Below are 22,845 nucleotides of genomic sequence, written 5' to 3'. Positions count from 1 at the left end.
GACCCTGAGTTCTGAAAAATGTCTCCCTATCCACATTCTCCACACCATGCATCATACACCTCTATCATCTCTCCCCTTAGCTTCGTTTTTCAAAGATGAACAATCCCATCTGTAGTAACTTTCCCTCATAGGGGAGATTTTAGTTGCCCTTTTCTGCAACTAATGGCTAGTCTAGGGAAGAATTTTCAGGAAGGAATGTGAATTGTCTTTTGTACAACTTGGTCTGTGGAGGGTTCCCCCCTTCACCAATACTATTGATCCATACCGGCAAAATCCTCATGCATTCTGGTAACCATTTTGGTTGTTATGTGAAGCAGGTGAATGTCCAGGCCTGTGTTTCAAGATCCCCTGTGTCATCTACAGGGCAACAGGATCACTTGGAATTGCTTTGCTGCACATGTGCCTTTGAAACCCTAGTATACCATTCAGTATGGACCATTCAAATCAAAACAGTATTGTTTGTTTCCTTAACAGCAAAGTTAGCTTGCCAAATCTAGCCCTTTGCCATTTTTTTAAAAAAAGAAATGGAAGCATCAAAGCATCTAGCCACTCGTTGACAGAACTAATTTAAACTGAATTTAATAAGCAGTTCTCACCTTTGTTTACAACCATTTTTGAAAGCATTGGTGGTGGTTTGCCTCAGCAGTCCAGAGTGTTCATTATTAAGGACTCATTCATTTTAGATTAGCATTTCCCACTGAGAAATCTGATGAACTCCTGGTGCCAGGCAATGCATGTAGCTGTGTTCTATTAGCAAATCCAGAAGACTACCATAACTAAAGAGCATATGGACAGAAATACTGTAATTATTGCTGTATGAGGTGTAAAGGTACATAAAATTAGAGACCACCTGGCCATCTACCATGAAATATAGTGTTAGTTATACAATTTGTTGTGCGTTATGAAATATGTAATATCCCCCCGTTTCCTTAAGGACAAATCAGTACAGTGTTTTCTCATACTTTTATTTCAGTGTTTTGCACTAACCTAGAACAACTGAAAATGGGAAAGCAGCTTACTTTTCTTGCCAACTGAAAATGTGATGCCTTTCAGGCAGATTGCACCACACTGGTCCTGAATTTGTCCCTGCCTGTAATGAGTCTAGTCAGTTACAGACAAAAGAACGGCATAAGCTGACATCACCAGTGCATGTGGACAGTTGTGATTGGATGTCTATGCATTCCTTTTCAAAACAGCCATACATTAATACCCTAAGACTGTAGCAATGTGCACTCTATTGTGGAAGTAAGTCCCACTGAACTTATAGGGGCCTAACTCAGGGTAAATATCCACAACATTGGGCTATATGTATAAAAGCTGATGTTGCACCATCATAAGAGTTGTTCATCAGAACATGGTTGATGAAGAGTAGTTTTTGTCACTTAATTAGCTAGCTGTGCAGTAAAGGAGAAAATGTTCATGCACATGAGATCACTACTCTGTCCATAGTTAATGACATCTCCACCGGATGGTGGGAAACCCATTGGATATGGTCATAGGTAGTCCAAGGTTCATCTATGCTGTCAATGAATTTGTCATGGTGTACCTCTGGATAATCATAAATAGTTGCATAGTAACTGAAACCATAATGGAATGTGCAAATGTTGATAGCTGAAGGGTATTTTGTACATTATGACCATGACTTCCATGAGAAAATACTGAACTAGGAAGGAATGATGCATTATAGGGTTACACTGGCATCAGGCATGGGTATATTGAAACTGGGGCCTTAGCTAGACCAGCAGTTATCCCGGGCTGATACCCAGGATCACCCCTGTGTGTCCAGATGACATACATGGGATCCCAGAATCAGGGAGGGAGCATCCCTCCCTGGCCCCGGGATGCAGCCCTACACTTTGGGCCTGTTTTTTTCCACGGTCTCAGGCTGAACCCAAGACTGTGAGCATGTGGCCCATTTCCATGGCTTTTCCCAGCTCTGCGCGATTACTTGCATGGAGCCGGGAGCTGCACCCACCGGGGTTAGGGTGGGGGGAGCAGGGAAAGTTGGTAAAAAAATTAAAAAAACACCTACCTTTGCACAGGATCAGTGGACCACTCCTGCCTCTTTAAAAAAAAAAAGGTGGCCTCTCTTTTTGAGGTCGTCGCGCCTTACATGTAAATGAGGGCGAGATCTCGCGTTATTCATAATGCAAGATCTCCCCTCCTCTCCCCTCCTCTCCCCCTGATTTTCAGTTAGGTCTAGCAAAGGCCTGGGAGTCACTCAGAATACCTCTGTCTTTAATAATATGCCAACCTGGCATCCCTTTGTAGGGATTCTTCCATAATTGTCCTCATCCAAAGTTTTCCTTGGTTTACAGAGTTGGTCCTGTCAGTCCCATTTCTGAAATGGAACTGTTGCATTAGGAATGCTCTATTTTTCTCTTTTTTATTTTCAAATTCTGCATAGCGCTATGCATGGTGTCACAGCTTTCAGTACCATCAGTTTCTCCTGCTGATGGGCACCCATGCATTGATAAAACCTTGGCCGGGGGCGTGGCAGGGAGAGCTTTCTTGATGTAATTATGTGAACATGGGTATCAATATTAGTTTTGGGTATGCTTGTATTTATCTACAGGAGCATATGTAGGAGTAAAGAAATGTTGGTTTGGTTGGCCTTAATGTGCACCCAAACATTTGTTGTCACTAGGATTCTGCCCACCCATGCCTGATCCCAAGGGACAGGATCTTCTCCCTCACCTCATTCTACATCGCTGAATTGCAGTGTGAGGTCAGGGGAAAAGCTCTTCTTCTCTCCAGGTCCAAGTTGAGAAGGGAGGATAGAAAACAAAGCTCCTACCCCCAGTAAAAGGGAGAGGTGGAGACACAACAGCTTTCTCTGGCTTTATGGCCAGGCACTGGTGCAAGCTGACACTTCAACCTCTCCTTTCCAGCTCTGGAGGGGAGAGGAGGAGGTGGCAAATGGACCTTCTCTGCACCAGAGCCTGTCAAGTGCAAAGGACTCCACCTAACCCCTGCAACTCTAAGATGGAGGTGTGGTATGACTCTGCAAAGCATGGGGCCAAAACATATCAGAGGCTTTAACTGATTTTTTGTCCTTATTTATTTATTTATTTATTTAAGCATTTTTATGCCACCATTCAGCCAAACAAGACTCTCACGGCGGCTAACAAAAGTATTTCTTGACAGTCCCTGCCCACAGGCTTACAATCTAAAAGACATGACACAAAAGGAAAGGGGATTGGGAGGGAGGAGGGGAAAAAAAAAGCAAATCTAGGCACTAGGTCCTCTAGGCATCACTTCTCCTTAGTTTTAGCTTGAAGAAAGCCACAGGCTTACCTTGCTCCCCTGTGCATGATTTCCCTGCTGCCACGGAGAAGGGTGTGAGCAAGATCATGGAATCCTGAGCACATGTGCACATTAGTAAAATGCCACAGAAAAGTATTGCCATGCAATAATATGTTTGATCACATCAAGATTGGGGGGCGGGGGGATTAGTAGTGTTTTACCAATGCACATGGGTGCATGGGTAACAGAGGTAAAAGACACAATGGAACTTCAAACTGTAGCAAACCCTACATCCACAGTGCTCTGCAAAATTTATTTCAGAATCCCTCCTAGTTAAACTAGAATTCAAGATCAGTTTAACTCAGGGAAGTGTGAACACATGAGGGGAAGCCTCTAATCCTTATGTCTTTGTAACCTTGAAGCTAGACTAATGGAATGCAGTTTCATCTGGGCGATGACATGCTTGCCTAGCAGCAGCCTACAATAAGAGAGCAGAGCAGAAATGGACAAAGAAGTCGGGCATATTTTTTCATTATAGAATACACTGAAATAGAGCACTCCATTGCTATGTTATGCACCCTGTGGTTATTTCCTTTGTTTATTGCAAATAACCAAGATGAAAATCTAGGAAGTTTATGATTATATTGACTAAAATATACTAAGTTGTGCAGAGATGCTTCAGTGGAAATAAAACACTATATGGTGAGTGCTGTCTGGCAGGTGGGTGTAGGAATAAATGAGTGTGATGCCTCCAATAAGTTCCTTTCTTCTGCTTTCAATTAACAACCTATGATTATCCCCCATTTGTAGGCTGTTACCATTATGTCCAAACCCAGACATCAGGGTTGTTTAGGGATTAACCAAAAGTCTCCTCATATCTGTTCCTTATGGCTCGTTCCAATTTCGTCTCTCCTAACTTAGTTCCTATTCGGTATCTCCCCTCTTTTCAGCTGCCTTTCTCGCGTTCCTTATGGAACTGTCGCTCTGTTGCTTCTAAGGCCCCTGTCATTCAGGACTTGTTTATCTCTAGGTCTCTCCACCTCCTTGCTCTTACTGAAACCTGGCTTCCCGCCCATGATACCGCCATCTCTGCTGCCCTCTCTCTTGGAGGACTCTCTTTCTCTCACACTAGTCACCCAGAGGGTCGGGGTGGTGGTGTGGGTCTTTTATTATCTAGTTTGTGCCAGTTCCAGCCTCTTTCCATTCCACCTTCATATTGTTTTTCCTCCTTTGAGGTACATGTGGTGAGGTTTTTCACTCCATTGCGACTGCGGATTGCAGTTCTGTATTGCCCCCCAGGCTCGTCCTCAAAATTTATCTCTGATTTTGATTCGTGGCTGTCCTTTTTCCTCTCTGATAACTGTCCTACTCTTATTTTGGGTGACTTCAATATTCATGTGGATGTCCCTCAAGACGCTGCAGCTCTACGATTTCACTCATTATCTTCCTCTTATGATCTTAAGCTTTGGTCTGATGTACCCACTTATTCCCTTGGACACTGTCTGGATCTTGTTCTCACTCGGAATTGCTCTGTTTTGGACTTTTCTCCTGCTCACTTTCCGTTGTCAGATCATCACCTAGTTTCTTTCAATATTACTCATAATCCTCCTCCTTCACGTCCCGCTTCTCGCTCTTGTCGTGACTTGCAATCTATCAATTATGAAGCTTTTTCTCAGTCTCTAGCCTCCTCTCTTCCTTCTGTCTTTTCGGCTGTCTCCTTGGACTCAGCTGTCTCCTTCTTTAATTCCTCCTTATTTGCAACTCTTGATAATCTTGCTCCATCTACAACTCGGATAGTTCGCCCCTCTCAACCCCAACCGTGGCTCACCTCTTTCCTCCGCTACCTTCGCTCTTGTTCCCGGGCAGCTGAACGCCTTTGGCGTAGGACCAGGGACTGGGCGGACTTTGTCCATTACAAATTTGTACTCTCCTCTTTCTCTTCTGCCATTTCATTGGCCAAACAGCAGTATTACTCAACGTTGATCCAGTCAAATGCTAGGCATCCTCAGCGGCTCTTTGCGTCCTTCAATTCTCTTCTGAAGCCTAATCCACCATCTCTCCCCGCCTCTCTGTCTGCTAATAACTTTGCCTCTTTTTTCAATGCTAAAATCCAAACTATTCACTCTGATCTGGCCAGCTCTGCTCCTCTTCCAGTTCCTGTTCCTCATCTGTCAGTTCCTCCTGCAAATTTCTCTGTGTTTCCTTCGGTCTCAGCTGATGAACTGTCTACAATACTGCGCTCTTCGAAGCCTTCCACTTGTTCTTGTGATCCGATTCCTTCTCGCATCTTTATTAATCTTATCCCTGCTATCCTCCCTTCCTTGCTTCATATTATTAATTTTTCTCTGTCCTCTGGTTCATTTCCTTCTGCTTTTAAACATGCTACAGTCTCTCCTATTCTCAAGAAACCTACTCTTGATAGGCTATCTCTGTCTAACTACCGACTTGTCTCTTTGTTGCCGTTTGTTTCAAAGATCCTGGAGCGTGTGGTCTACTCTTGTTGTCTTGATTTTCTTTCTAGTAACTCTGCTCTGGATCCTTTTCAATCTGGATTCCGTCCTTTGCATTCCACTGAAACAGCCCTTGCTAAGATTACCAATGATCTTCTTACTGCCAAGTCTAAAGGCCATTATTCCGTTCTTATTCTCCTTGATCTAACTGCAGCCTTTGACACGGTTGATCATGATCTTCTTTTAGATTCCCTTCATGACCTTGGATTTTGTGGCTCTGTCTATAACTGGTTTGCCTCCTATCTAGCGGGTCGCTCTTTCAGCGTGTTGGCTAATGGCAGCTCGTCCTCCTCTTTTCCCCTTTCAGTAGGGGTTCCGCAAGGCTCGGTGCTTGGTCCGTTGTTGTTTTCTTTATACATGTTGCCCTTGGGTAATCTTATTCGATCTCATGGCCTCCAATATCATCTGTATGCCGATGATACACAATTATATCTTTCATCTCCGGATCTTTCTCCTGATGTTCACGATCGTATCTCGGCATGTCTTTCAGATATCTCAGCTTGGTTGCTTCATCGTCGTTTGAAACTTAATATGGCAAAGACTGAATTGCTTGTTTTTCCTCCTAAACCTTCTCAACATCTCTCATTCTCTCTTACTGTCAATGATGTTACACTTACTCCAGTCAAGGAAGCTCGTAGTCTTGGCTTTATATTTGATTCCTCGCTCTCCTTTATTCCTCATATTGAGGCAGTAGCTAAATCCTGTCGTTTTTTTCCTGTATAATATTGCCAGGATTCGATCATTTTTGTCTGTCTCTTCTGCCAAGACTCTTGTTCATGCATTGGTTATTTCTCGTTTAGACTACTGCAACCTTCTTCTCACTAGCCTTCCTTCTTCTCACATCAGTCCATTGGTTTCTGTTCACTACTCTGCTGCTAAGATCATCTTCTTGGCTCGCCGCTCTGACCATGTAACTCCGCTTCTGAAATCTCTTCATTGGCTTCCAATTCACTTCAGAATCCTATATAAACTTCTCCTGTTGACCCACAAAGCTTTTCACTGTCTAGCTCCTTCCTATCTCTCCTCTCTCATCTCACACTATTGCCCCGCTCGTGCTCTTCGCTCCTCTGATGCCAAGTTTCTCACCTGCCCAAGGGTCTCTACTTCCCTTGCTCGGCTTCGTCCATTTTCTTCTGCTGCCCCTTACGCCTGGAACGCTCTTCCAGAACATTTGAGAACTACAAGTTCAACCGCAGCTTTTAAAGCTCAGCTAAAAACTTTTCTTTTTCCTAAAGCTTTTAAAACTTGATTTTGTTCTGACTTTATACTGTTAGTTTTACCCTACCCAGTGCCTGTTTACCCTACCCTGTGCCTGTTTGCATTCTCTTCCCCTCCTTATTGTTTTATTATGATTTTATTAGAATGTAAGCCTATGCGGCAGGGTCTTGCTATTTACTGTTTTACTCTGTACAGCACCATGTACATTGATGGTGCTATATAAATAATAATAATAATAATAATAATAATAATAATAATAATAATAAGTTAATGCAACAACAAATTGTAGGTTAACTCTGGGTTGTTTAAACCCCAAACAACCCAGGAAGTCTAGGTTCAGGTGCCATGATAACAGCCTACGAATGGGACAATTGTAGGTTATTAATTTGCTGGGCTGGCTTGCTCTTGTTCATGACTGGCAAATCCTGGGTTAATTTAACCCAAGACATTGTGTGATGTGCAAACCAGGTAACTGTGGGACTAAACACTGCTTCCATCAGGAATAGGGTGTTTCCCCATTTGTTGCATTTTCAGGAGCAGCTTGGTGCAAACAAAGTCAATACACACCTAGAGGTGTCTCTTCTATTACAATAAAAGGGGGAAGTTACATTTCCTGCAAACTGGTCATCTGTGCATTGGAGTTTCTTTATGTTCAACAAGACTGGGGTTGTACACCTGACTCTGCTAAGAATGGTTGTATAATTTCCATTCATTTTAATGGAGTTTGCACAACATAGCCTGTGTGTCATTTATGTTTTGATTTTGTTTATATTATTTATATCTTACCTTTTCGACTCAACACATCTTACAAAAATTATCCTTGCAGTTTACAGAAATGGTATTGGGTCTGACTAATCATGTTTGTCAAACAAGTAATTCAATATAGGCTTTTAAAAGTTTAGTCTCAATACCCGACTTCCAGTCTAGATGGTTAAACAGGCTGAGGCTGCAATCCACGACCCACTTACCTGAGAGGAAGCCCCCAAAAATCCAATGAGAATTACTTCTGAGTAAAACATGCATTGACTTGCACTGTGAAACACTGTGTTTCTTTTCCTCTTTTCAACATTTTGAAATAGATTTCCTCAATTCATCCAACCCCCTTTTAAAGCCATCCAAATTGCTGGTCATCACTATGTCTTGTGTTAGTGAATTCCATTGTTTAACTCTGTGCTGTGTAAAGAACTGCTTCCTTTAATCTGTCCTGAACCATTAGTGTAGATCTAGTCCTGGCTCTGTTATTTCAAAACTCTGAGGGAGACCTTTTTACTTTCCTGAACCTCCTTTAATTCTACTATTGCTCATAAGTGAGTGTTTTGTTTTTAAAGAAGACATCACTGCTAGGTATTTCTTAGGGTTGTGTAGAGCGGGTCTGCTCCTCCCTGTAATTCAGTGCAGAGCTCTGATGAAGTGATTTCCTGCCCCAATTTTCAGGGCGGTTCTGTCTCCCCGCACTACCGGATTACTCGTTGGAAAACCACTCCATTTTCAGAGAACCGCACTATTATTGTCAATGAGAATTAACAAAAATGCATACATCTCCATCATTTTTAAAGATAAAGAGATGAAACTTGACACCCTGGTAGCTCTTAAGTAGGGCTTTAGTCATGCCAAGTTTAAAACAGGTCCTTTCATCCCTTGATTTTTAGGATTAGGTGTCCACCAACATGAAATGTGCCCTCACGTTGCCTAAAAAACCTTCGGATACCTACAGATCCATTTGGGGCTCTGAATAATCTAACTGCACCGCAGGTCTTAAAACCACAAACAATTTCAATACACACACAGAGGAAACATTCATGGCCACAGCCAACAGTGGGAACCTGTAGTAAAAGCATTTGGCTCTCCTTTGTTGCTTCACAGCCAATGGCTGCAAAAGGTAGCACCCAGAGAGGTGGGCAGGAAGGAATCACAGATAAGAGCCATATCTCCCTTTCAGGAGGTTGATAAGGTTACTGCACACACTTTATTTATTTGTTCCAATGTGGTTTAAACTTTGAGCTCTGTTGTGACATTTCTGCATGAGAGGCAGTCTATGGTCCTAGAATACTTAGGACAGCTATATCTGCAGCCCACAGTTTTCAACATGGTTTGGCTGTAAATGTTTGCAGTGTTTAAATGAGCATGTTGAGAAATCATTGAAAAAAATGGATTTCCTATACAAGGATCAAAATAATTTTTACTTAAAGAGGGAAGCATGATTTAGAGTCTTCCCCACCCCCTGTGAATCAATTTAGTCTACTGGAAGAAGAAAATTCTTCACATAATTTAATTTCATTATTCAGATTTCAAAAAACAAAGAAAATATGCCCATAAAGTCGCTACTTACAGTAATCTTTCTCTTCCTCCCTTACTTTTATTTGTTTTATTTTCTTATCAATGTGAGCCATGTGAGCAAAGTTCTTTGCTGGTGCAGAGGATTTGTGCAGTATCTTTCCAAACTGCTGGTTTATAGACAGTCACAGTTCATTTTTTAAAGAGTCCCCCCCCCACCCCAATACGAATGAAGACCAGAGCACTCAAATGTCAACAGGAGCTTAGCTGATCACTCTTCTCTGTTTTTTTAATACTTTTGGCAGCTAGAAGCAAAGATTGGGATCTTTCATCTTGGGAGAGGAGGTGGTTGGCGCATTTTTAGAGGATACCGTTTCTTGTTTATGCCAAAGGTTTGGCCGCCATTCACAATCTGTTCATATTTTAACAACAAAAGTGAATCTTCTGTAGCTGGATATATGAATTAAAAGTGGGCTCTGTCTTTTTTATTACCAAATTATTGTAACTTCTACCGTCCATTTAAGGAAAGCAAGGTTGGGGTGCCTAGTCAGTACAAATTGCACTCAAACCAGCTCTGCCTCTATGGATAGATACATTCCTATTCTATCTATGTGGAACTAACAACATTATTCAAAGATCTGCAGTCCCACCACAAAATGGCTTACGATGGATGTTGTAGGGGTAACGTGCTACCAGCTATATTGGTGAAATATTGTATCACCACAGGCAGACATGCCAGCTTAATGGATTGAGATTAGTCTGCAGGAGATAACATTGTGAAAGTTTATTTTATTAAGCTAGGTTTGTTAGTATAAGAGGAAGAAAGCAAGCTTCTTTTCTTTTCTTTTTTGGTATCACTTGGCTTAGTTTCTTGTATTTGCTTTTAAAGTGGTAAAACCCAAGGTGATCTTTTTCTGGTGAGCAGTTCTTCTCAAATGAACCTCCACAAGGAAACAGCTGAAGCCTAGTATTTAGCAGAAATCGACTGCTTAGCCTTCACCAAGGCTCACTTCCGAATAGCTCAGAAAATAAACTGTGCTTATTTTATGAGCCCGTCCAACTTTAGAAAGAACTCCTCAATGCTCAATGTGGCAAACACAGAAAGTTACTAAATTATACTTCATAGGTCATTTTAAGTTAGGGTGACCATATGAAAAGGAGGACAGTGCTCCTGTGCCTTTAACAGTTAAATTGAAAGGAGAATTTCCCTCTTCCTCACAACAGTTAAAGCTGCAGGAGCCCTACCCTCTTTTGTATATGGTCACTCTACTATAGCTCCTGCAGCTTTAATGGTTTTGATGAAGAGGGAATTTCGCCAGGTGCTGTATGCATACAAATGACACTTGCTGAAATTCCCCTTTCAATGCAACTGTTAAAGATACAGGAGCCCTGTCCTCTTTTTCATATGGTCACCATGTTTTAAGAACATGATAGTCCTGCACCAAGGGTCCATCTAATCCATCATCCTGTTTGCAATGGAACCTAGAGAATTTCACAAGTGAATCATGTTTCAAAGTAAGAATGTATTTTGCCCTGGAATACATAATGTATGGGTTAGGAAGCAGAGAAAACTTTTTTACAAATACAAGGAAAAAGGAAATACAAATTCTTCAGGATTGACTTTTCATTACATTCCCACTTGGATATAGAAAATGAAAGACCCAGTTTAAACGTAACATAAATGCCACCTTTCTGAATGTTCTCTCCTGGTTGATAACTAGTCAGGAGGCTTACCATGGGAAGGAAGTAGCAGAACAAGGCCATAACTTGCGAACTCCACTCAATGCTTCAGTCAATTGCCTTTCCCCCCTTCTGCTTTGGTATCTGAGGGAGAGACAAGGCAACATTTCCCAGCAGGAATTGATTTAGTCCTAGGCTGCAAGATGTTGACCTAGCATAAACTATCAACACACAATTCCAGGCTGGGTGTAGATGATTGCCTGGTATTATTCCATTATTTTCCCATTCTGCTGCATTCTAATTTCCTTGCCCCCACTTTTGTTTGCTCTAAAGTTCCATGGCACGCCATTGCTGGTTTGCATATGCGCTCTCCATTGCTAACACTTACAATGGAGATGCAAGATGCTTCTTCACATTTGCAACAACTTTTGCATGTTGTTTCAAGCCAAAAAGGGCTGTATTCTTTTTCAAAGGGTTGTTGTTGTTGTTGTTGTTGTTTTGATTTGATTAATGGGGGGAAATATCTAACCATGATTTCTTCCTTCTTCAAAACATCCTGAAGGAAATTAGCCAAGAAGCAAAAGGAGACTCAAAGCAGCACACAGAGAGAAATGGGGCCTGTTGCTGCTTCAGACAAGACTTCTGCAAAACTCAGTGCTGTTCATAATGAAGAAGCTTTTACTTCGAGCTGCCAAGATGTTAATGGATTCAGTAAGTTTCAGTTGTTTGCAATGGGTACCTATATATATATATATATATATATATATTTGGAAGCCTTTGCAATTTAAAAGACTTGAATCTCTTGGAAGTAAAAAAAAAAGGACTTAAAATTAAATACAAGGGCAAGGAGAGTCATGCCAGTACTTAGGAGAATGAAATGTCTTCACTTCTGTCTCTAAAACATTTCCCTTTCTGCTGTAGCTCTTACAAGTGGTAAGGGGCCTCTCTGCCTTTCTAATCATTTGAATAAATTTGGTAATATGGTTCATTTTAGCATCTGAGCAATTGAAGCATCTGTCTATCCCATTGAATTCTGGCTTGAGCAGAACAGTTATGGACATGGTCCACACTGTGGTTGTGTAACCCCACCCATGCACACCTGGAAGCTGGGGTTCTGCTTGGCCCAATGGACTTTCAGCAGCTGTTGATGCTGCTGCAGCTGATCAGAACAATTGCAGCTCCATCTCCAGTTGCAGCTCTAGGTCACATGTTGAAATGCAAATAGCAACTTTTCCCTTCATGACTAGGTGCAGCCTGGGTTGTTGTACAGCTGCTGGGACCTGTAATATTCCAGCTCTCAGGCCATGGCTAGACCTATGGGTTTTCTGGGAGGGAGGGGGGATGATCTCGTGATGTTATGATCGTGAGATCGTCCCCCTCTGTTTACACACGGCATGCGATGTCCTAGGAGGAAGAGGACATCGCGACTGCCATTTTGTCGATTTTTTTCTAAAAAATGAGCGCTCGAGCGCCAAAATGTCCGTATTTTTTTTAAAAAAATTCCCCACTCCCCTTTCCCCACCCCTGATGGGGGGCGGGTGCCCGGCTCCTGGCTCCTCACGGTTACTCGCGAGGAGCCGGGACAAACCACGACGTGCGCCCACACATTCTGCGGTCTTGGGAAAAAGCATGCTTAAAGTGTAGGGCGATATCCCAGCCCAAGGGAGGGATCGTCTCTCCCTGCTCCCGGGATGCCCCGTGTGTCATGTGGGTGCACAGGGATGATCCAGGGGCTATAACTGGGATATCGCCCCATCTAGCTATGGCCTCAGAGATGCTTGGGATTTTGCTTCCTCCTCTTACATTGGAAGGGGTGCCATATCAGTGGAGTGGAGCTGAGGATGCTGTGCACTGATTTCAGATTTTTCTCTAAGATGGAAGGATGCCATTTGGTAACAGTGACCACAGTGCTATTATGTAGATTCAATATATATTTAAGTGGGAAATTGCCCAGGAAGTCCAACACAGTCACATTTGACTTCAAAAGTGGAAACGTTATTGTTATGAGGAACGGATGGCTGATGATTGCTCAGATTTATTTTTTGTCATCTCATACTCCAAAATAACACTTGGCTCAGTTATTAATCAATACGGTCCAAACAATTTGGTTGGAGGATGCAATTTAGCATACAAAAGCTAGAAAACCGGGCACGCTGCCAATGCCAGAGGAGCCCTGTGGTCTCATGGATTCATTTCTCCATATCAGTGTCTGTGAATCCTAGAGGTATTATACTTCGACTTGCTTCCTCTTTCACTTGAGCTGTCCCTCACCTGAACTGATACGAAGAATGGCAAATAGCTTTAGGTACTTTTCCACAATGATGGAAATAACCAGTAAGGCCATGTAAGTATATACTTATTTCTCTCCACTGCTTTCTTTCACTATTAGCAGATGACTCCTAAGAGAGTTGCTTAGGCCTTCTTTGGGAATATCTATATCACAATGGGCTGGTTCACATGATCAAAATAAGCCAGTGTGTGCTGTGGCACATGCTGGCGTGTGCGGATGGCCATTAAAAATATTCAGACCGCAACCATGGCAGCAGAGGTAGTGCAAGGATTAAACAACCCTTGCATAACCCATGGTCTTTTATAAATTTATGCGACAGTTGTTTAACCCTCGCACAACCCCCACTGCCTGGGTTTGGATGACGCAACAAAGCATGGCTTAAATATCCAAAGAATGCCCGTCACAGTTTTGGGGCTGTTGTGATCATGCAAACAGGGACAATATGTAGGAGTCATACTGCTCTTTAATGAGTGGGCCATAATCCTGTTCTCACATCAGTCAAATTCATCTTCCAGCAAAAGCAATTGTTTGTTAAGCTGAAGTAATCATACTTGTGAATATGGCTCTAGACATATTCTCCCTTCTAGAATCAGGAAAGATGCAAAAAGATAAGGCTAACTTTGACTGAGCTGTGTGATAGCAGGCTTGTAAGACTGGGATAAATGGCAGTATACAAACACTTATTTCCCCCTGCCCTTGTTATGCTAGGTAGAAATAAATGAATCCCCTCTAACTACTTGCTAGAAAACTCCAGTCTATATAAACATGGTACAGCTCATTTCATATGTAACTTTCTCTTCATGGATATATACAGGATTGAGATTTCTCTCCAGAAAGTACAGAGAAAATAATAAAAAAAACCTTTTTAATGTATCTGTTCTGTTTATCAATGAGGGGTGGAAACATCACTTTCTCTAATGGCAAGCCCAGGAAATGAGTGCTGGCAGAGCTAAAACAAGACCACTGAGAAGCAGGAAGGATGTATCAGGATGTTCAGGGCTACAGAAGTACAACAAATCTTGTCTTTTTTAAAAAAAAATGCAAGGGGAGAACTCCCATTCTCCCCCTCCCCCCCCAAAAAAAACAGCCCAATGAGGACAACGCATTCTCAGTAGCCACAGGATGTACTGACAGTTTGAAAAGAAAACTGGAAAATTGGTTTGGGGGCAGAGAAGGCAGGCTAGACCCTTGAGGTGGTGCACTCCTAGCCCTCATCTTCACGAAGGTCGCAAACGCTGCACCTGGTGGCGTGAGCTGGGGCTCAGCTGCATTGACACGCCTTCTGACCATCTACATCAGAAGGAGCGCAGTCACGGGCTTTTTTGCCAACACCACCGCTGCGCCCGCCTACACGAGCACTAATGGGACTGGGTGTTGTTGTTGTTTTTTTAAAAAAAAACTGTAAATGCAATGGATCGCATTTACAGCTAAGTGAGGGAACTAGGAGGGAGGAACAGGGTGCTCCCTCCCTACTGGGATTTCCACCCCCCTTTATTTCTTTTCTTTTATTTCTTAACAAGGCTATGCAGAGGCACAGAGCCTTGCTCCAAGCTTTAAAAAGTCGGGGTAAGTAGCTGACTTTTTTAGAGCGCAGCTTTGGGGCTTTGCCCCTGGATTGCATCGGAGTAGCAGCTGCGTCATGTAGTTCACCTGCCGCCACTCCGAATCAATCAAATTACAAAGCGCCCATGTGGACGAGCCCCTATAAGGAGAGGGGAATGCACTGCAACATTTTGTTGCAGGTCCCACTTGTTTTAATGCTATCTTTCAAGATGTTTGCAGTCATTTCTACTTTTATGTAATCTGCAAATATAACTTACACACACACACACACACACACAGAGTATCTGGAGTGTGTTGAATTTGAAACTGTTCTGTGATATCAAAAATCTTCTTTTGAAGGTATTGTGATTTCACCCAGTGTCTTACAGAGCAAATGGATACAGTTATCAGCTCAGTGAAGAAAAGAGATGACAGGGAAGATCAGAGCAGGGAGCTAAAATTATCCACAAGTGTCTGGAGTGTCCAATGAGGCACATGCAAGGTCATTACAGAGAACTCATCTCTGGCATCCCATGAGCATGATGAGTGAAGCACTGTATCAAATGAGCAATGATACATTAATGATATGTTCTGCACAGAGGCACTACTCCTGCACTGACACCATGCTGATGGGTTGTCTTGCAGTGGGTTATAGATTAAGCAGACCTGGCATGTCTAAGCATCCTTTGGAAAGAGTAGGAAACCCATTTCTTAGCTATTGCAACTTCACATTTTAAGGACTGCACTGCATTAACACATGCTATCTCTTAACGTTATCAATTTTGGAATTTGTATATGTACTGGGCTTTCGCTCTCTTTATTTTATTTAATAATAAAACTTTTAAAAAGTAAAGAAATTTCAGTAGGGATAGACTTGGAAGTTAAGGACAATGGGAATAACAGGGTCTTTTGTGGGGGCATGTGTGCACCCCATAGTTTTCTTGATTATAACCCCAATAGTGTTGGGTGTTGCTGACTATTTTAATCCTTTTCAGTCTGGCTTCAGGCCCAGTTTTGGGATGGAAACTACCTTGGTTTCCCTGTTAGGTGTCTTATGCCAGGGAATGGACAAGGGGAGTGTGCCCCTGTTGGTTCTCTTGGACCTTTCAGTGGTTTTCAATACCATTGGGCATGGTTTCCTTCTGGATTATTTATCTGTCTTGGGCACAGGAGGCATGGAGTTACAGTGATTGTGGTTCTTCCTGGATGAACAGTCTCAGAAGGTGGTGCTTGGGGACTTCTGATTCACCCCATAGCCTTGACCTGTGGAGTGCCCATCTTGTCCCCTATCTTTTTTTTGAACATGGAGGCATTTCAGTTTCTTATCAGGTCCTGGTAGTTTTATTGCCAATTGCTTTTAACTTCATTTTATACTGTTTTAAATTTCTGAATGTTAAAGGCTTTGTATTGTGTTTGATCATGCTGTGAACCACCCAGAGAGCTTTGGCTATTAGCCATATAGAAATATAAGGAATGAAAAGGAAAATGCCCCCCAAAGGCAGTGCCTGATTGGTTCAGCTCACTGCCTTCTCACATTTGGTGAAATACTTTAAATTAAAATGATGCACAGAGGTGACCTCGACTGTCCAGTGCAGCATTTGTTTTACAGTGCATGTCTGCAGGCAGCAGCACAGCCAGCCAGTGGGGAGAGGAGGGGAGAGGAGAAGGAGGAAAAGAATATTGTGATTATCACTGTCGTTCTACTAGATTAAAAGTGGAGCAGGAGTGGGACAGGGACTAAATGACAGTGGAGAGGGAGAACAGCGAGGGACATGGAAGGACCCCAAAAGGCAGTGGGTGGGTGGGGGTCTCCAACCTGGCAGCATCATTGGGACCTTACAAAACATATATTTTGCAAGGTTGATTAAAGTAGGGTGACCATTGTATCTGGTCACTCTACAAAAGAGGGCAGGGCTCCTGCAGCTTTAATTGTTGTGATGAAGAGGGGATTTCACCAGGTGCGGCATGCATACAAATGACACCTGATGAAATTCCCTTTTCAATACAACTGTTAAAGATACAGGAGCCCAGCCCTCCTTTCCATATGGCCACCCTAATTAAAGTAATAAACTGGGAATCAGAACAGCTTGCTGTCAAAAGTTGTAAGTTTTTTGCATCTATTAGGTGATTCAATGTGGTGATCCTTGCTGTGTATTCAGTAGTAAGTTTTAGGTTTTCTGTAAAGTTAGATCAAACCAAAAGAGTCCCTCTCTCTCTCAGTATTTTTCTGGCCAACTTGTGTTCTTCATGTAATTGTTTAGACTGTGCTTTCCAAAGCCCAGTGTTTACATCAATACATGTACAATCTAAAATTGATGGTGCAGTTATGTGCTAAGTAATACACAATCATTTTGTTAAGCAAAAGATCTGGCTCCATAAGAGGCTTGTAGAGTGTGTGAGTTGGGTATGTAAAATGCCATCAACTGAATCTTACCATTTCCTAGTTATAAACAGCCTTGTTATTCTTACTGACACAGAAACTTTTGTATTCAGTTTCCCATGGGACAATTCTTTGAGAAATTGCTTGACCTTTTTAAAATCAAAAACATAAATGCGTTCCCTGCACACCCTGGAACATGGGCATGCGGAGGCCATTGCAGGTGGGGGCGGGGAGATGCTGTGGGGGACAAGCCTATTGGCTCATCCTACATGGTGCCACTGTTTGTAGGAGAGGGAGCGCGGGTATAAAACCCGTGTTGCCCCTCCCAGCGCCCTCTTCGGCGCAAGTCTCTGAGAGCACGTCTTCCGTGCTCTGAGGTTAGGGATGGTGTGGGGCAAGGGCGTGGCCTTCAAGGCAACGCCCAACGCCGAAGACTTCGAGGCCGCGGACACGCGGCTTGCTTTGAAGCCGGCCCCATTTTCGGCGGCGTACCCCAGCTGAGCGCTGATTTGGCAGTTATTGGCGGGCATCGTGGGTGAGTATAGGAATGGTGAGCATTCATTGGCACTGTTAGTGGTGAGGGGTATTGCCTGAGTCTCACAGCTGGGAGCCTTGTGGCAACAGCTGGCGAGATAGGGCTTACCTCTGAGGCCAACCTTTCTCACTCATCCGGAGTTTTGTAACACGGAGCGAGGGACTCCGAAAGGCCTACCAACCCCATGACAGGGAAGCCTGAGAGGTGGTGAAATACAGGCCACACCTGTTCGGCTAAGAATGTCTCACCCAATCCCTTCAAGGCCATGTTGATGGCCAAGATAGGATGCCCGCTTAGGCCTCCACCTCTTGAAGAATCACAAATAAAAGTGGCCCATATTTTAAATCCATTATCTGTGTGTTGTCTCTTTATTTACACACTTCACTTACGCAAAAACTCTATGCAATAATAATTTGTGCAGGCTTGATGCATCACCTGTGACTGTTAGACTAGTATTATTCACACTGTGTAGTAATTCTGATGAGCTTTTATGTATTTATAAGTAAGATTAACTCTGAAGATCCAGAAATGGCTTCTGAAATTTCCATGATTTAATTTGTTTTTAACTGTGCATATTTATTGTTTTATACTGTATGCTTTTATCTGTACTCCACTCTGAGATCTTAATGATATAGGGCGGGATATAAATGTTTTAAATAAATAAATAAAATATATTGAATTTTAACTATTTTTATATTGTATTATGAAACAGCAATTTCTACTTTATATTTCGGCATCTTTATTATGTACTGTGAATTTTCCACTAACTCATTTCCTGTCATGGTAAAGTTCTAGATAAATTTATAATGGAAAACAAATATGAAAGGATTACGCACTCCATGACCTGATATCTATGAACAAACTATGAAATTTGAAGATTGGCTGGCCCATGTAGAACCAAGATATATTAACATTTTAATTTTGGCATATTTATTTATTTATTGAAGCAACACTCCTTCAGTCTAAAGATGGGGGTTTACATGTTTAGTGCTCCTACACAGGACAAAAATTCATCTCCACATATAAAAATCTAGCATGAGAGCAGGGTCCAACTCAGCCTGCTTCCTTGCCATGCTAATTTTATATATGTAGGTGTTCTGTCTCATGGGAAGGCATCCAAGCACGTGAAGCTTTGCCACTAAGTTCTTCTGAGTGTATTGAATGCCCCTCCTCCTTCAATGGAAAGTTTATTAATTTACTTTATTTATTAAAATAATTTGTTAGCTCCTTTCTGGCACACAAGGTTGCATACTATAAGAAATAATGCAACAACAAAAAATGCAGGAAACCAGAATAGAAAATAACAATGCCAGGAACAATGCAGGAAACAACAAAACCTCCCAGAGAGCTTCGGCTATTGTGTGGTATAAAAATGTAATAATAATAATAATTTTAAAAAACCAGAAAAACAACAAAAGCAAACAAAGTTAGCCAGCAGTATCAGAGGCCGAATGAAAACTGGAAGACTTATAGAGCATCATCCTGGCCAAAGATGCTCGTAGCTTCAGAGAAATAGAAACTGAAGGGCAGGGTGGACCTGGAAGCTGGAACTCAGAACAGGGCCTAAAAAGAAAATCAAAGCTGGCAAAGGCACAGTATTAAAGAGTTGTGCTTTCTGAGATCTGAGGGGCCCAAGCCATGAAGGGATTTATAAAGCTACACATCAGCAGCACAACTGAACCCAGAAGCATATTGACAGCCAGTGCAATTGGAACAAAATTGGTTTAATTTGATTGCATCATCCACACCCAATAGACAACTCACAGCAGTGTTTTTGTACTAGCTGAAGCTTCTGTGTTGTCTTCAAGGGTAGCCCCACATAAAATGTTTCACAGTAGTCAGGCCTAGAGGTTACGAAAGTATGGATTAGCACTGCAAGGCCCTTCTCTGTTCAAGAAAGGAAGTTGCTTGAATATCACTTCATAGATGTAAGTTCTACAATACCTTACAATACCTGTAAGGCACTATAGGGATTTATGCAGATATAGCCCTTTGTTGACTGTTTTACAAAGTGTACTTACGTGGTTACATAAAGCTAACAATGCTGTTATAAACCAGGGTTACTAGAACCTAAAGCATACACACACTCATCTTGGAATAACCTTTACCATTGACCTGCATACTCAAATTCTCACTTGTAAACTGTTTTAGTTGTCTCATCATCTTCCTACACCCAGCAGTTATTGAAAGAAATTGCAGTCAAATTGCCACCCTTTTCTCTTCAATTACTAAACCATTCTTTATGGGTGCTTTAGAACATTAGAGTAGCACAGTTTCTACATTAGCTGGTCGGTGAAAGAAAGGAGAAGCAATCAGGTCAGGTGTATGAGTAATGAGAATGAGAATTGGGAGGTGTCAGGTGGCAGCTAAGATGCAAGTAAGATGAAAAGACTGGGGGCCTTGCTAGACCAGGCTGGCTGAGCCAGCGTGGAGGTGGGGCGACGGCACGCTGACGTTAGCGCATGCCGCCCCGGCTTCCAGACGCGGGACGCGCAGGGACGTCGGGATCCCTGCAGCGTCCGCCATTTTTAAAAAAAGTTTAAAGGGGCCACGTGCGGCCCGAAGACTCTGGACCAGGTAAGTCCATTTTTTAAAAAAACGAAGCCCCCCCATCCTGACCCCCAAGACATCCCCCCAGCCAACTCTGTCCCCCCTGCCCTCCCCATCCCTGATGCCCGTGCCGTCCGCCCTTCCTGTCCCCGGCCTTGCCCTGGTGGCGGCGCTTGCCCTCTTGTTCTGGCGGCGGCGCCCGGCGCTTGCCCGGGCAATGCCGCCCCCCATGCCAGGCCTTGCCCTGGTGGTGCCGTTTGGCCGCTTGCCCGGGCGGCGGGGCCCGCCGCTTGCCCGGGCGGCGGCGCACCCCCCCATGCAGGGCATTGCCCGGGCAGCGGCGCCCGCTGCTCTCTCTCTCACCCGCCCTCCCCCCTTGCCATCCCTGATGCCTGCTCTCCCCCCCTCCTGCCGGGTCCGGCCTTCCTCCCCGCACCCATCCCCCCCGGATCCCCACCTGCCCCGATGGGCACAGCGCTGCTGTGCCCAGTCCGTAGCTTTTCCCGGCTACTCGTAAGCCATGGAAGTCGCTAGACGTTCCGCAGTCCCGGCCTCAGGCCGGGACTGCGGAAAAGCCACGCCATAAGCGATTTTGCTTATGGCAGCTTTAAACAGGCTTCAGTGCGGCCTGGGCCTGGATTCCCCTGTGCGTCAACCGGGCCTCACAGCACTAACGCCTCGTCTAGCAAGGCCCTGGGAGTTTGATACTAACTTGGGTCATGAGGATGGACCCAAAGGAGGAAAAGGAATGGGCCTGATGAACGGTGATGATGAGACACTTCTAGCTCTAGGGAGCAGCACTGCAATCTTAACATCTGGAAAACTGGTCTTCAATTTCTCACATAATTTCAAGCTAACTCATGTTGCATTTTCTTGAGGGCCAGGCTTCTGGTTTATTTGTATTTTGGTGTACGCATTAAGATTCTGCATTCTTTCAACAAAACAACCCCAAAATGTGTTTAATGGAGAACCCCCTCATTCTATTTTTACTTTTAAATATATGTAAACTGTAATCTATAAATTGTGTTGTCCCTATGGGGTTCTAGCTATGGACCTTATTCTTTCATATTCTTATTTTGAAGTTGCCTCTAAATGTATGTGTGGGGTTTGGAAAGGGGGATCATATATAGTGTAACACAGGCTCCCCAAACTGCAGACATGATGTTTGACTCCGATCATCCCTAGCGAGCACAGCCAATGGCCATGATAGGTGGGGATTGTAACCCAACACCTTCGAAGGTCATCCAGCTGGAGAAGCTGGTAGAACAGAAGCATCCAGCGTTTGCTGCGTTGCTATTCGCTGCTATATATTAACCATACCCAAAGGGTCCAGAGCCCATTATATTTAGGCATATTACTGGTATGGCTAAAAGAATATGCTTTCTTCCAAACCCTTTAATTATGCTACATCCAATGTATTCAATACTATCCTGTTCTCTGAGGCATTTCTCTCCCTGTTCTGTTACCTCTCTCTCTATACATTGCTAAAGTCTCTTCCTTATGTCTTTCCTACCTAGCACCATCCTCTCCTTGTTCATTTTCTGTCCAAAGCAAAACCCTTCAGAGCAAATCATTGTTGAATTCCTACTACTCAGGTACTTATGCCAGACTTTATTCTTGATTGTGTTTGCTTTTGCGCATTTCCTTGTAGATACAAAAATAAGGCATCGGAGAAGTCTTTGGGATGTTGGAAACAGCTAACTTGTATTTTCATTTTATTTTCCACCTTTTATTTTTTTCTCCTGTTGACCTTCTGTTGGGTTCCATTGATCCGTGTTCTGTGCGCAAATGGAATTTCATCTCAAAGTATCATCTGACACTGTTCCATCGACCACCCTGTTAGGTAAGAGAACTGTTATGATGCACAATAGCCTGTTGATGAGAAAACATATTCATTCTACTGGAAATGGCTCAATAGAACATTGGCAAAGATACTCCAAAACATGATTTATTAGAGTTAAGCACCCTTTTGAATGCTAACCATCTCCCTTCAAGTCATAAATGGAAAGCATAATTGTTTTACTATATGCACAGAGTAGAAACTGGGCTACCTTATGATGTCTTTTTTCTTAAAAGCTTGTTTACTATGATATAACCTTACACACACACACACACACACACACACAGAGCACTGTGAACTTCAGTTCTGTTTGAGAATTAAAGGGTTAAAATCCACTTTCTCTCCCCCCCCCCCCCCAAATTTGAGGGGTTTAATTTAGTTGCTTAATTTAAGGGCATTTTTCTATCCTTCAGTATAACAAAAATCTATGGAGATTTATTTATGTACTAAGCCCCTCCTGATGAAGAGCATTTGAGACACATTATGGGATTCAATTTTTATCATTGATTCCCTTTCAAATAATAATCATAATAAAAAGATTGGGTTATGCTTTCACAGTCTTTTTTTCATTCTATTTTTCATTTTTATGATTAAATATTTGTATTCTTAGGAGTAAAAGGCTTAAAATCAGCATTCTTCGGTTTTACACACCTACCTTGGCTATTGAAACAGGTTGCATCTGCAAAGCTGATGTACAGATGTTTCATGTCTGGGGAAAAAATCCAGAACTCCTGATTTGTATCAATGGAGCAATGAGCTTCTAGCTGTTTTCCCTGTTCC

General features: G+C 42.9%; 1 protein-coding gene across 1 annotated transcript in view; it reads left to right on the top strand.

Moving 5' to 3' along the window:
- Window positions 1-22,845, top strand: part of PTPRT (protein tyrosine phosphatase receptor type T) — a 733,605-nt gene that overhangs the window by 636,008 nt on the left and 74,752 nt on the right. The window contains exons 16-17 of the mRNA XM_063145462.1: window positions 11,491-11,639; window positions 22,033-22,068. Coding sequence (XP_063001532.1) covers window positions 11,491-11,639; window positions 22,033-22,068 — 185 coding nt within the window. The remainder of the gene's footprint in view (window positions 1-11,490; window positions 11,640-22,032; window positions 22,069-22,845) is intronic.

Source organism: Elgaria multicarinata, chromosome 1 (assembly GCF_023053635.1).
Source record: "Elgaria multicarinata webbii isolate HBS135686 ecotype San Diego chromosome 1, rElgMul1.1.pri, whole genome shotgun sequence".
NCBI classification, from domain to species: domain Eukaryota; kingdom Metazoa; phylum Chordata; class Lepidosauria; order Squamata; family Anguidae; genus Elgaria; species Elgaria multicarinata.
The sequence above is the reverse complement of the archived record's forward strand: the minus strand, read 5'-3'. Positions and strand labels throughout refer to the sequence as shown.